Genomic DNA, 15,294 nt, shown 5'->3' on the forward strand with positions numbered 1-15,294 from the left:
TTAAGAAAAAGTAATAATAAAATGACTCCCTCACATGTCATATTCAATCAACTCCTCTGATGTGATATGTGGTAGAATTGAAGATATGTACTCCTCAGGGTACACAATTGCATATCCCCATAAAAAATACAGTTGTGTATTCAGGAGTACTGATCTATGGTTCTAGCACATGTCACATCTAGAGGTGTCGATTGAGTATACCACTTGTGAGAGTCATTTTATCACGATTCTTTTAAAAAGCAAAAGAAAATTATTTTCTACCTTCTAAAAGACACTTTCTCTTAAAGCTACTTTATTCCATAGTCACTTTCTATTTTGTATCCAAACAGACCTTAATGTAGTGTAAGATATAACGTTAGGTGAAGGTGTCAAATTTCTAAGTTTGTTAAAATTTTCTTGGGTTGAAATCACAACCTAAGTTCAAATCTTGCCTTCACGCTCTAATTATTGACCACTATTTGCTTAGCGAAAAAAAAATAAATAAATAAAAAAGAAAAATAAATAAGATATAATGGTAGGTGGCCATGCACATCGTTTGCATTATAACTACAAGATCACATAACCCACCTACCATTTTTGTATCTTACACAACACCACAGCTGGATCTCCCATATTTTTTCGGACTTTGTGAATGGGCCAATAATTAATAATTAAAGTTAATTATGTAATATAAGTCCTCCAAAAGGGTGGGTAACATGAATCAACAACCACCATTGTTGTTATTAATGATAGAAACTTGGTTTTATGAAAAAGAAAAATAAATTAACTACTTTTTAAATTATTCTTTTTATTGTAATTTTTTCTTTTTAAATTTTATGAAAAAAATGGGCTGAATTTCCTGTCCCGAAGCCTGCTTTTCTACATGGCCGTTAGTTGGGCCCAAAATTTAGAACTTGGTTATGATCTGGACCAAAGTGAGGCCGAATACCATTTAAACTTGGTTTAGTCCAACCAATTTAAACCAGGCCCAAATTAAATCTGGCCCAGCCCAGAACGATTTACACCCACTACAAGAGCAAAGTGCAAAGTGTTAAGATGAATAAGTGGTTTTTTTTTATATAAGGAAATATGGGCCTAATAGGCCCTACATAAATTCCACTTTATAGTTGGGCCACCTGTTAGGCCCAATATTTAGAACTTGGTCATGGGGCAACGACCTGGGGAGGTAGTGGCGGAACCCTCAGCCCGAGCTGGACCCAACCTGAGCTTGACCTTCTAAATTCGAGTGGAGCTTGGGTTAGCCTGAATTAGGTAGTTTTGGGCGGTTTAGACAGATTGGGTTAATTGTGCTAGTTGAACAAGCCTAATTTTGTTTTGATTAGCAAAAACATTTATATCTTAAATAATAAATAATTAAAGAAATACTTTAAAAATAATTAATTAATATAAAAACATCTTTATATTATTATTATTATATTATTATTATATAGTCTCAAGTTTGGATTGAATTGGGTTGCCTCATTACGTGAAAACTGGAAAATTTGACAAGAAAATTCAACGGGCCAAGGCCCACGAATTTTAGTAATTGCATTCCGGTGGCTCAGGGTCGTCAAATTTTTTATATTCCCCATATTAGATGACTTGGAGCCATTGAATTTCTTCGATCCTCCATTAATTTGATAGTTTCGACCCGTCAAAAAATAATAATTCAACGGAAAAAAATGCTTGGTTTGTCAAATTTTATGAAATTCGACAGTCTTGGACCGTCAAATATAGGCCTTTTCACATTGTGCTTAAACACTCAACCCAAGCTCAAACTGAATTAAAGTCAGTTTTAGTTATTCCAACCTAGAATCAACTCATGTTATACATTACTCAACTCAGGCTCACCCGTCAATCGGGTTGAGCTTAGGTTGGCTCACCCAAGTTGTGACTCAGCTTTATAATTGGGCCTGTGGATTGAGGCCAAAATTTAGAACTTGGTCATAAACCTGAACCAATGCCTGACCAATACAATCTGGGCCCTATTAAGCATGATATTAATAGGCCCAACCCAAATTAAACCTGTCTCAGAGTTGTTTTACACTCAGACCTGGATTGATAGGGCATAAAATGGGTAAGCCTTGACTTGAAATTCGAGTGATCCAAAAATTGAATGTAAGGGGTTTCGATCCATGTTGCAGATCCGAATAAAAATGGGTCGAATATGGTTTGATGTCTGTAGATGCAAGAAATTGCTCTACACTTTTCTTCTCTCTTAGCTCGGGCGGACCTGCAAACCAGCCCACTCCGACGATCAAGTTAGACAAATTGATCAGTGTAATTTAATTTTTTGAGAGAAGAAGAAATCCCCCCTCTCTTACCCATAGTCTTCTTCCTTTTATAGGCGTTAACCTGGTTCGTTTTCTGTGCCACCCTTTGAGGTGACCTAGGGCAGTTAGCTCACTCCCTGACATGTCAGCTGCAGGAGTTGCCCTGCCACTTCTGGGATGATTAGACCGGATTTGATATGACGTGAGTTGTTAATGCTGTCAATCAACTGTCGCATATGTCAGATCCGTACAACCGACCTACGATGCCATTACCCGTACTACCTAACCTATCGGTGATTCTGGTCCGAGCTCAATCATCCATTTGCACCCGAGGAGTTCAATCTACCGGGCTTACCTATCAGGCCATCCGAGCTTAAATTCCTGCCACGTGTCCTTATTTCAGAATTTCCCCCACAATGTCCATTGACCAACATTACCTAAACTCGATCCTAATCCAGGGATTCCAATGTGAAATCCAATCCAACCTGAACCAACAAATCCAGATATGGCTGTAATTACAATGATCTGAGGCGGATCTAGAATCGGTATGGATTTGAATTTTATCCATATATGAATTTGGACGGAGTTACTTTTGAGTCATTTTATGTACTAAGTCCTCGATATTGGGGTGTCAATGAGTTAGTTCTGGTTCAATTCCTATGAAAATTAGAACATAACCATTTTATTTTTTTGATTCTGATTATTGTTGGTTCTGGTATTAAAATAAGTGGAACCAAAACCGCCAAAAATCAATGGTACATGTCGGTTCCGGTTCTTAAGAATCGAATGGAAAAAAATATTTCAAAACCATTCTAAAAATTCTTCAAAAAAATAACATATTATTGACAAAGTATCAACTTAATAATAATTTGTTCTACTAAAAAGATGATTTAATGATTTTTATTTTTAAAAATTAAAATTCATCTCATTTACAAGAAAAAATTTAAAAAGAAATGGCCCATTCTAACGCCCAATATTTAATTTATATGAAAGGAAATTTTTATTGACACACCAATACTCTCTAATGGTCCAATAAAAAAAAATGAAAAAAAAAAACGTTTTGGGCACTCTATGTCAAATGGCACCCTTGCGACTCTAACAATTCCATTGAATCCGGTGATCGAAGAGAAAAGAAAGAGAAAGATTAGAGAAAAAGAAGAAGAGAGAGAGATAGTGGCTGGCATGTTGGTTCATAAGAGAAGACACAGAGGCGACGGAGATGGTGGTTGGCGTGTTGGTTCACCAAAGAAAAAGACAGAGAGCTGGTACCCTTAGTTTTTTTAATTGGTTTGCCCTTAGCGTTGAGTGGCGTGTTAATATAACTTTCTTATATGAAATTTGAAGAAGTTTATATAATATATGTTAATTATAAAACATAAGAAAATCTTCAATCATGTTTAATGTAAAAATAAACGACAAAATTAGATAGAACCTAATGATTTCGATTCCTATCGGTTCAGTTCCATATTAGAACCGTCTCTAATCGATTTCAAACTTCCAATAAAAAGAGAATTGGAATCGGGTGTTCGGTTCCGGTAAAATGGGTACCACACTCCTATTCGAAACTGATTTTTTATTTATTTAAGCTTCGGGTCTGGGAACCTGAACCGAACCGAAACCGACCCGTTGACACCCACACGCCACGACTCTTTTATATAAATTGGGCTTCCTCCTCCTGACTAATTTGGCGGCAAGAGGAAAAAGATCGTTAAACAATGGGAGTTCAAGGTCTCTGGGAACTTCTCGCTCCAGTTGGTCGTCGCGTCTCTGTTGAAACCCTAGCAGGAAAAAAACTCGCTATCGGTCTCTCTTTTCTAAAACACTAAACCCTAAATTCGTAACCCTAATACATCTCTTTCTACTTGTATCGATCGATTCTCAATTTTGTTGTAATAATTGTGATTGTGATTGTAATTCTCTCTGTATCTTCAGATGCGAGCATTTGGATGGTTCAATTCATGAAGGCGATGCGAGACGAGAGAGGTGAGATGGTGAGAAACGCTCATCTTCTAGGGTTCTTTCGCCGCATCTGTAAGCTTCTCTTCCTCCGCACCAAACCTGTTTTCGTCTTCGATGGTGGCACACCTGCTCTCAAGCGTCGCACTGTCATCGCTCGTCGTCGACAACGTGAGAACGCTCAAGTCAAGATCCGTAAAACTGCTGAGAAATTGCTTCTCAATCATGTATGTTTTGCTTGTTTTCTCTTTTGAATGTTCCTCTTTGGATTGGAAAAAAGAAATTTGTTTTTTGTGTGTGTGGTGATTTTGAGTTTATTTTTTGATTTATTATAGCTTAAGGCAATGAGATTGAAAGAATTAGCGAATGAAATCGAGAATCAAAAACAGAAGAAAGAATCGAAGGGGAAAAATATTGTATCGGAAGGCACTGAAGATGTTTCCAAAAGAAATGATAAGGTCACTTCAGGTTATGATCAGGAAACCCTAGACGAATTGTAAGAGTTCTATCAGAATGTTAGTTTTGCCAATTATTTAGCATTATTTTTAATGATTTGTTTTTCATAAGTTGATTTAGGTTGGCAGCATCTCTTGCGGCAGAGGAAGATGGGAGTGTCACCGGCAATGCATCAGCATCTGTTCATGGCATTGGTTCTGAGGAAGATGATGGTGATGACGGTGATGAGGAAATGGTACTTGTAAGTGTTCTCTATACCGACAAGTTTGATTTCTCATTTTTATTATTTTCTTAGCTTAATAATGGCTATTTCGCTAATAAATTGCATTTCTTTCATAAGTATGATCGATATCATAAATGGAATGGGAAAAAAAATATAAAATTTGGAAAGCATAGGAACAAAAGTCAATTGGAAAAGACCTGATTGTAGTAAGTCCTTCACCAAAAACTTCAGCATTCCTCTATTTCGGGGTCCTTAAGGTTTTTATTTATTTATTTATTTAATTTTCATTAATCTTAATTGTTTTGAAAGGAATGATTTAGTTGCATGTCAGGCTTAGACCCCTAGCTCTGTTGGTTTGTGATACATTGCAAAGCAACTTTAAGTCGTGGGACCAAGTCCACCTTACCCATCAAAATTAAAAAGAAGTTGCCTATCAATAGAGAATAAAATTATGATTTATGGAGCAGGGTAATTTGCAAATGTCTTGTGTGGTGATTTAGACTCCTCAATTAGACAACTACCTCAGATGCGATGCAATATTTATAAAACATATAATCACCTGGCCTTTGTTCTTATACATTTCCATTTGGAAACTCCAAAGGATGAACTTCTTTTGTTATACATTTCAGTGATATTATTATACTGTTCATAAGAAAAAACATAATTAACTTGTTTGGATGATCTAGAAGTTAAATAATTCCCCCCTTTTTTTTTGTTTTAGTACAGAATATATTTGAATTATAGACGGATAAATACCTCCCAAAAGGAAGTGGGCACTATACAACTGTCTCGTTTGTCCTTGCCATGTATCACAGCCGCCTGATAAGAAATGTGATTTACAAAGATAACTCTATTCAATTCTTTGGGAATTAGTTGCCAATAAAATATAGTAACTATAATCTCTTCAACCGCCTCCTCTAAATAGCTGATAGGCTAGGGGGTTAATGGTTGGTGAGAGGCATATGTGTTTCAAAAAATGTGTTGTGTTTTCCCCCTTTAATACACTCCAACAAAGCACAAAATCAAGTAACTTCTATGAGATTCAAATTCAAGCACTAGCATCAAAAGAGAAAAGTAGACTAGCTTTTGATATTCTTGAGGGGTTTCCCAACCCACGATATGCCAAGACATGCATAAAGTATAGGATTTTACTATAAGTATATAGGAAAATCACGAGGGACAATAAGATGATCTACTGATTCCTTGCTAGGCATATTAGGGAAAGACACACGGGTGTATCTTTTTTTAATGATCAAGTGGTAGAAAAGGTTTGGTCACTTTGGTAGATGAGCCTTCTTTGTTTTTATAATACTAACACTCCCAGTCTAGCATCTTAACCTCTATTCTTTTATAATCGTTTTGTAATTAATAAGAAAATTATAGGAGATGGTACAAAGATTGCTTATGTACACATTTGGTTTACAAATTAGTGGCGGCGGTTGTGTTCTAAGTCAATTCCGTATCTTTGTCATAAGGCTTCGATGATGATGAAGAATTGATGATTATTGTTTCTTTGAGTAAACTCCCTCCAGTAGACTTATTGAAAACACATGGATTAAGTAGAGGTTATCGTGCAGCCTGTAATGAATGGCAAAGTTGATCCATCTGTCTTGGCTGCTCTGCCTCCCTCTATGCAACTCGATCTTCTTGTTCAGGTAAGTGTTCAAACATTAGTAATTATTGAGTTTTTGGTAAATTGGTTATCCATTTTTGTCCCTCATTTATTCCTTCCTAAACTAATGATGTTTTTCTTCTTCTTCTTTTCTAGATGAGAGAGCAATTGATGGCTGAAAACAGGCAGAAATATCAGAAAGTAAATAAGGTACGTTCTTAGCTACTCCATTTAATATCTTTTTAATAAAATATATACTGTTCTTTTCATAGTGTCTGAATCTTGTTCCTGAAACTGCACTGCTCAATTGCTCCTTGTATTGGAAGTGTTTCCATTTTAAGCACGATGATTATGTGTATATAGTGGTTCTAGTTGATGTAAAATTCTTTCCAGTTATATGCAGAAAATATTTAAGTAGTCAGCTAGAAATACAAGAAATAGTATCTCTGGGAAGGGGAGTTACATGGCTGACAGAGGAAAACCATATGATTATTTCTATAACAACCACATTTAACTAATTTATCATATCCATACAAAGATTCTTTTTTCTCACATTGGATATTTTCTACTTTCTATTAGTAAAATTGTATTTATTAAAAGGGAACTGGAAAATAGAAAGAAACTCCTTGAGGGAGACTGAATTCCAAGAAGTTAGATTACCACCCTCTCGGAAATACACTCTGCACAAATGACTGACAATTTGAAGGAAAGCACCATCAGACATTCCTTTGAATTCTTTAAGGAATGAATACCAAAACTACAATTTCAATGCACTCCAAAAGATAGAAAATGGAAGGAGCCTCCATTAAGTAGACCATCAGGCTTTATTGAAGCTCTAAATACTTAAGCCAATTCTGCAATACTATCAAATTTGTATATTCTAAGTATCAGTTTTTCTCTAATTGATTTAGAGGTTGGTAGGCTTCCTGTTTCTGGCTAAACAATCTGGAGGATGTAGTGCACCAATTCTTGGTCTTGCTTATTATGAATGCATCACATCTTTTTGTTGATTGAGTGTGTCCTAGTTACTTTTCTGCTGTGATGCATTACTCCTAGCTTGGAGTGCACATTACAGGGACGTTGCTTTGGATCAATTTGAGCTTATTGTGTTTTTATTTATACCGCTAGGCTCCTGCAAAATTCTCTGAGCTACAAATACAATCTTATCTCAAAACTGTTGCTTTTCGCCGAGAGATAGATGAGGTGCAGAAATCTGCTGCTGGAAAGGGAGTAGGTGGAGTGCAGACTTCACGTATAGCCTCTGAAGCCAATAGAGAATACATATTTTCATCATCATTTACTGGGGATAAACAGTGAGTAAACATAATTCGAGCTTCTGTATATAATTTGTAAACAAGTGACATGGGAACATTCATGATTCGTGCACAATACGTGTAATTTCTGAAAAAAAAGAAAAGATTAGTTGGCTTTTTTTTTGTGTTCTTTGTTTTTTCTTTTTATATGGATAGACTAGATTGACTTTTATTTCTTTTTGAAATTTTATTGCAAATTGAATGTGTGCTTAAATTAAACAGAATTCTAACGTCTGCCGGAGTTGAGAACAAAGGGGAAGTGGAAGGTCGGACACGGGGTAAGGAACCCATTTCTTCCGCTGATTCAATTCCTGTAACAGGTTCTGAAATGGATGCACCTAGAAGTGGCCTTGATGGTGATATTGAGACATACCTTGATGAAAGAGGGCGCCTTCGGGTTAGCAGGGTAAGAGCTATGGGGATTCGTATGACCCGGGATTTACAACGGAATTTGGATTTGATGAAAGAGATTGAACAGGAGAAAACAAAGAAAAAGACTTCTAATGATATAGAGGCTATCTTCAACAAAGTTTTTGGTGGCCCAGAAAGTTTCCCTGCGACTGACCATGTCCTGGAAGCTTTAGATGTAGAAAATGATGAAATGGACATATTGATGCAGCCTGAGAATCTTGAGGCTCTTGAAAACAAATCTTCCATGGAGATTTCATTCTTTGAAGATGACAATGGGAGCAAAGGTACAGATGGTGATGATGATCTATTTGCTCACTTGGTCGCAGGAAGCTCGGTCAACGTATCTCGTGATAAAACATCTCCTTCAGGCCATTCTTTTGCTTCCGCTTCAGATTGTTCTTGGGAGGAAGGAATTGTTGAAGAAAAAGTTGCCAGTTTTAGCACTGATGTTGATGAGGAAAACCAATTATCTTTGGCCAAAGGAAACATTAGTTACGAAAATGAAGTGGACTGGGAGGAAGGAGTTTGTGATGTTACTAGAAATGATTCTCCATGCCCCACAATACATAATCAAGCTATTTCAAGGGGTTCTTTTGAAGAAGAAGCTGATATCCAGGAAGCAATTAGGAGAAGTCTTGAGGATATCACAAAAGATAGATCTACTATTTCCTCAACTGAAAAAGAAAATATTGAAATTCCCAGTGAAATGGGTGACCATGGTACAAGGGGACTTACCTTTCAAGCTTTGAATCTTGAAAAAGATAGGGTTGCTTCACTTAATTTTCCAGTAGAAAATGAACTTGTGCACAGTCGAAGAGATATCCAACAGATCAAGGATACTCCAGCAAAGCTATTTGGATTGTCCATAGAATCTGAAACTAAGACTGATGAAAAGTCAGCAATGATGCATGGACCTTGTGAAAGAGACCCAGTTTCTATTGTTGGAGTTTTTAGCAAAGAAGCTGGTGAATCTAGGAGTGTTCAATTGGAAGCACCATGTGGAGATAGATCTCCCGTGGAACCAAAGAATGTGCACTTGATTGATGACAAATGCTTGGATACTTCTAGAGAGCGTGGCGAGGGAGCTAGTTTTGCAGTGTCAAATTGTTCTTCTAAAATTAGTTCTCATGTTTCTGCTGCGGTGATGGATGATGTACCTGAGGTTATTCATGTTGATGCTCACAGAAACGAATTTGAAGCTGCACCAACATGTCATTCATTTGAGATGATTGAAAATACCATTTCTCGAGAGAAATCGTCTACCAAAGAACTAACAACTGATGTCGACAAAATGCAAAATCTGGTTGCAGAAAAGAATTCTGGTGTTCTTGCAGAGGAAGTAGGGCATACCCGGGATAACTCTTCAATTCAGGACAGCACGGAGGTTCAGATGGATGTGTCAGAGGCTAGTTTGGATGAGGAGATGCTATTTCTAAGACAAGAGCATATAGATTTAGCAGATGAGCAGAGAAAGCTTGAACGCAACGCAGAATCTGTCAGCAGTGAGATGTTTGCAGAATGTCAGGTGTGTGCTCAAAGCTCCATTTTAATATTATTAAAATAAGGCAGGCTAGCAGCACTTATCCAACCGCACCAAAGGAGTTCGATAACTATTCATGTAAGGGTGTCTTGGTCATCACCCTGGGAAAAAGAGGGTATCGTACATTGCTAAATCACCCTTACATGGACAGGTGTTAAACAAGGAGGAATGCTAGCAGTATTTACGCAAGTACACAATAGCTATTCATGTAAAGATGTTTGGGCTATGCATGGGGCAAAAGAGGGTGTTGCAATTGCTAAATCACCCTTACAAGTTACAAGGACAGGTGTCAAACAAGAAGGGCAAGTATGTGATGGTGCCACTAACATTTCTCATTGACAATTTTATTAGACCAGAAATTGAAGCCAGTCAAAAGGGCTACCTATTAAAAAAAAAAAAAAACTAATTTTATTATATCACCTCTAACATTTCTCATTTTCTCTAGTCTTTGAAAGCCCATGGCTGGGCGACAATGAACCTAAGGCCTGAGGTTGAGACCACGGACTTTTTGCCATCTAGTATAGAAAATGGATAAAAGATTACATCCCCTTATGTGAAATTGTTTGAGATGCCAAGGAGTCAATTTGTTACTAAAAATATCACTTTAACACAGATCATATTCTGTTACAGTTTGTAAATCTTCTGTTCATCCTGTGTTCTTCCTGCAAGAGTTCCAGCATGTCCAACCATCCATTAACTTCCATCTGTAAATATTACTTCCCAGAGAAGGAATTTTAAACACTGAATGATAGATTCAACACTTTGGGTCCAACCTTCTGGGTCATGAATACAGGGTGGGCTGAATGAACTGATCTGACATGCCAACCAAAGAGATTGCTTTTTCAATTTGAAAAAAAAAATGTGTGTCATACTTCAAAATTGGTGAGGCGACAGTTGCTATGCAGATAAAAAGTGGAATTATTATTCCAATTTTTCAGTTTGTAGAAGAGTTTCATCTCAGCTGAATTGACATTTGATCATGCTTCACTAATGATGTCCACTTAAGCTTATCTACTTACTGTATTTGTTATCTTCCCTTGCTGATTTTAGGAATTGCTGCAAATGTTTGGCTTACCGTATATCATTGCACCTATGGAAGCAGAAGCTCAGTGTGCATACATGGAACTAGCAAATTTTGTAGATGGTGTTGTGACTGATGACTCAGATGTGTTCTTGTTTGGGGCACGAAGCGTTTATAAGAATATATTCAATGATCGGAAATATGTTGAGACATACTTCATGAAGGTTCGCATCTAGCAGATCATGGTCTTTCTTATCTTAATCTCTGTTTCATTTATTGCATAGTTTTTGCAATAACTGTCTTTTCATATCAATATTTGAATTCTACTCAACATTCTGAATAAGCTCCATAAGAGCTCAGCAAAAATAAAAAAAAACAAAAAAAAAACCTTGGCATGATTAACATCCTGGAAGTATTTTTTTTGCCAAGTCTGGAAGTATTTTGCTTGTGGTTCTTATTCCATTACTCTTCCTAGTGAGTAATTACAGTTCTTTTAATTGTCTACTAATAATTCCATAGTGGTACATGCTACAGGACATATTTTTCTCATGCCCATCCCTGTGGTCTTTCAGGACATTGAGAGTGAGCTTGGGTTAACCAGAGAACAATTGATCCGCATGGCAATGCTTCTTGGGAGTGATTATACTGAAGGTATTAGGTAAGTTCCAGGTGTGGATTCAATTATTTCAATGACCAGGAAGATGTTGTACCTTTTTCACTTTAGAGTTGCTACACATTCATCTCTTTCTCACTGCTAGGAAATCATTACGAGGCCTTACTCATATGGACATGTTACTATGGTAGTCATGTTTTTTTATTGGCAACAATATTAGACAACCACGTTTATCCACAATATTTTTGAGGTGCTAAATTTTATTAACAAGAGATTCTATTGCCACACCAACTTTTGCTAACTGCACCCGAATTCATATGTAAATCACCGTAGGATTAACACACATCTTGGGGTGGTAAGAGTTGGTGTGGCAATAGAAGCTCACTTATTAATTTTATCTATAGGCTGCAAACAAATGCTTAACAAATTCCTTCTTTTTATGTAGTGGGATTGGCATTGTTAATGCTATTGAAGTTGTAAATGCATTTCCCGAGGAAGATGGTCTCCAGAAATTCAGAGAATGGCTTGAGTCCCCAGATCCTACCATTCTAGGAATGCTTGATACTCAAATTGGATGTGGTTCAAGGAAAAGAGGGTCCAAAGTAAGTAACAATGATGCAGGTTACTCGGAAAACAATATGGAGGGAAGCTTTGAAGGCGATGGAAATGTTTCCCAAGGTCATGATGATAAGACCCAAAGCATCAAGAAGATCTTCATGGATAAGCATGTAAATATTGTGTTTCCTACCTTGTTATGTTTGTTGATTCTTGTCACTCAACTATCTCTGATTGTTTCATACAATATTTACAGAGAAATGTGAGCAAGAACTGGCATATTCCTTCATCTTTTCCCAGTGAGAGAGTTGTTTCTGCATATGCTTCTCCACAAGTGGACAAGTCAACAGATTCTTTCTCATGGGGAAAGCCAGATTTGTTTGTTCTTCGCAAGTGAGTTATATTCCCTTCTTTTTAACCATTAATTTTTGAATTGTTGGAAGATTTATCACATTTTTAATGCCTTACTGTAAAATATTGATGCTGAATGCCCATGATACACTTGGTAAGAAGGTTAGACAGTTTCCTTGTCAATATCACTGCTTCCCTATACATCTTTATTTTGGAAACAGATGCTTTTTAATCCTGTTATACCTGTTAATGGTACTATCTAAATTGTTCCAGGCACACTAATTTATTTTTGGTAATATATATATATGAGAAAGATTGTATGGGAAAACCTGCCAAGAAAAAAAAACTAAGAAACTAGTTTTGAAAGTGGAACTTTTAAGGTTATGGGGGGTTTTGCTACCCACTGATGAGGTAACAAATTATTGGGTTTGTACTCAGTTTACTGAATGGCATCTAAAATCTGGAACTGGTATCATTAATTATTTTACTGTGCAAACTGATAATGTTGCAACAATCTATCCTTCGCACCTATTTTAATGCTAAAAGCTTACTCTCATACTGATGCTACTTACTATATGTCAATGTGGATGTCTTAGTCAATGTGTTTTTTTTTTGACCGGTGGATGTCTTGGTCAATGTTGATAAAGTATCTCACAACTGTTCAATTTTGCTTTCATGCTAATGGCTGGGAGATAATGTTGTGTCATTACATCCCAGGAACTTCTAATGGCTACCTTCTGTTCCATCATTGCTTCATTTGCTTGATCTTTGTCCATCTTAGTGCATTTTTTTACTTGAACAATTGCTCTTTCTTTGCTTTATTGTATTGTCACTGGAAGAGCACAATTGCATGATCTTTTGACCAACCTTGTATGGGTGCAGATTATGTTGGGAAAAGTTTGGATGGAGTAACCAGAAGGCTGATGAGCTGCTAGTACCTGTTTTAAAGGAGCACAACAAACATGAGGTCAGGGGCTTCTTTATTCATATTGATTGATTTGTGTCATTCTGGTGACAGTACCATCAATGTAACTTCTTCCACAGAAGTTACAAATTTTTATTTGGTCCTTCTGTGTAGTTTTATCCACGTCAATTGTTGTCTTTATAACTGCGAGAGAATAATTTCCTTGTTGAAGTCATATTTCTTCTGATGATCTTGTAGACCAAGTTATTTAATAGTTGATTGCTATTCACAATTCTTGCATTTCTTTGGGTGATCATTGCATTAGAGACTAGTTTGGGATAAAACCATGTGAAAACTGTGTACAAATTCATATGATTTGTTCATGTTTACTTTCTATTTCCATCACCAAAATCATTCCCTATTCCCACACACATTGATGTCATTTACAAGTAGTCATTTTCTGATGCAGACTCAGCTGCGTCTGGAAGCATTTTACACATTCAATGAAAGATTTGCGAAAATTCGTAGCCAGAGAATAAAAAAAGCTGTTAAAGGAATAACAGGGAACAGGACTGCAGAGTTTATGGATGATCTTCCACAAAAAGCCTCTAAAGCCAGGAAAAAAAGAAGGGCAGGCCCCACTGGACCAGATGAAAACAGTTCGGATTGCTTTGTAAGTGGAGAGAAGAATAGCATTGCTGAAAATACTGAGAACTCAGAAAAATCAACTCCAAGACTGTCAAGGAAAAGAACTGAAAGTGAACCTATGTCGATTGAAGTAGAGCATAAAGAGCCACCAATTCGAAAGGAACGCAAACAAAATACCTGGAAAGAATCGAGTAGAAATGTGAGAGGGAAAGGCAGAGGGAGGGGTAATAGGGGAGGGAGAGGAAAGGGAAAAGAAGCTCCATGTTCTGAATCAACTGAAACCAGCTCTACTGATGCTAGGAATGATGAAGATGTTAAAAAGACAGAAGTGTCATCAAAAGTGCGCAGGGTAAGTCTTCAGCTTTGCATTTGTTTATATGTGCATACTTGTATTAGTTTTATAACTGCGCCCTATTTTTCTATGATTTTCACTTATTCTCCTTTACAAATTCTTCAGTCAACACGACCCCGGAAGCACATAAAATACACAGCCAATGATTCAGAGATTGATGGTCTGAGTGAATCCTCAGATCAAAGGGATGGAAAGGGCAGTGAAGGAGCAGCAGTGGAGCAAGAAAAAGTTTGTGATGATGACATGTCTGGAGATGTTGCTTCTGGTCTCAATGAAAAGGGCGGTGATTCTTCCCTCAAACATAGCTTTTGTGAAGAGTACCTTGAAATGGGAGGGGGTTTTTGCTTGGACCAAAATGAGCAGGAAAGTGACCTGGTTCAGTTGATTATAAGCCCGACAAGAGCTACTGAACATGACAATATAGACTACCTTGAAATGGGAGGTGGGTTTTGTATGGACGAAGATGAACCAGATACTGACCTGGTTTCCCGGCCGAAAAGAAATTCAGATGAAAATTTGAATGGAGGTAGTGCGGACCCTACAACAAATATAGGTAACAGTGACTCCACTAATATTGATGTGCTACTCGAGGAAGATCAGCGGGAATTGCAGAAAGCTGAATCTGTTACAAGATCTGACACCGGTCTAACAGCTATGCCTTTCTTGATAAAAAAACGGAGGAAGACTTGAAATATTAGCAGTTTTTTGAGTTTGAAAACTGTTGAGCCTTTCTTAAGGCGTTGATCTGTATAGTTATTTATGTTAAAAGAAAAATGGGATCGAGGGGATAGCCTATTAGGGGCCTGGAAAAAGCATAGAACGGTTTTTTTTTCTCCTTTCTTTTTTGTTCTCTTGTGAGACAAACTTTTCCATGAACAAACTTTACAAATGAGTATTTTTGCATAATGTTTTGCTTGTATGGGAATTTGAGATGATTGATGCATTAAGCACACCAACTGCTACTTGCTTAAAGAAATGGTTCAATAGTGATCTTCAAACACGTCTACGTAGTCCTTAAATAAAAAGGAACTCTCTGTTACGGGCCTGTTGTTCATTCTGGAAATTTCTAATAGGTGATCTCATTGAT

The 15,294-nt window shown here is 37.0% G+C and overlaps 1 protein-coding gene across 3 annotated transcripts; it reads left to right on the forward strand.

The window, feature by feature from the left end:
• The first annotated feature begins 3,935 nt into the window (after window positions 1-3,935).
• On the forward strand, window positions 3,936-15,113 carry UVH3 (5'-3' exonuclease family protein). 3 transcript variants are annotated; one of them, XM_086442278.1, is made up of 15 exons: window positions 3,936-4,055; window positions 4,185-4,435; window positions 4,544-4,704; window positions 4,785-4,905; window positions 6,465-6,542; window positions 6,656-6,709; window positions 7,628-7,812; window positions 8,035-9,748; window positions 10,814-11,008; window positions 11,357-11,442; window positions 11,843-12,125; window positions 12,209-12,345; window positions 13,186-13,270; window positions 13,677-14,204; window positions 14,313-15,113. In XM_086442278.1, exons 1-15 carry the CDS (start codon window positions 3,968-3,970, stop codon window positions 14,895-14,897), a joined length of 4,551 nt encoding a protein of 1,516 aa, XP_086298404.1. In that variant the 5' UTR covers window positions 3,936-3,967; the 3' UTR covers window positions 14,898-15,113. The 3 variants fall into 3 exon arrangements, with proteins under 3 accessions (XP_086298404.1, XP_086298406.1, XP_086298405.1); XM_086442280.1 differs by lacking the exons at window positions 3,936-4,055; window positions 4,185-4,435 and having other exon boundaries at window positions 4,544-4,676; XM_086442279.1 differs by lacking the exons at window positions 3,936-4,055; window positions 4,185-4,435 and having other exon boundaries at window positions 4,565-4,704; window positions 4,776-4,905.
• Window positions 15,114-15,294: the final 181 nt, after the last annotated feature.

The sequence above is a fragment of the Akebia trifoliata genome, chromosome 5 (genome assembly GCF_017979445.1).
Source record: "Akebia trifoliata isolate Shusen 1 chromosome 5, ASM1797944v1, whole genome shotgun sequence".
Taxonomy (NCBI): domain Eukaryota; kingdom Viridiplantae; phylum Streptophyta; class Magnoliopsida; order Ranunculales; family Lardizabalaceae; genus Akebia; species Akebia trifoliata.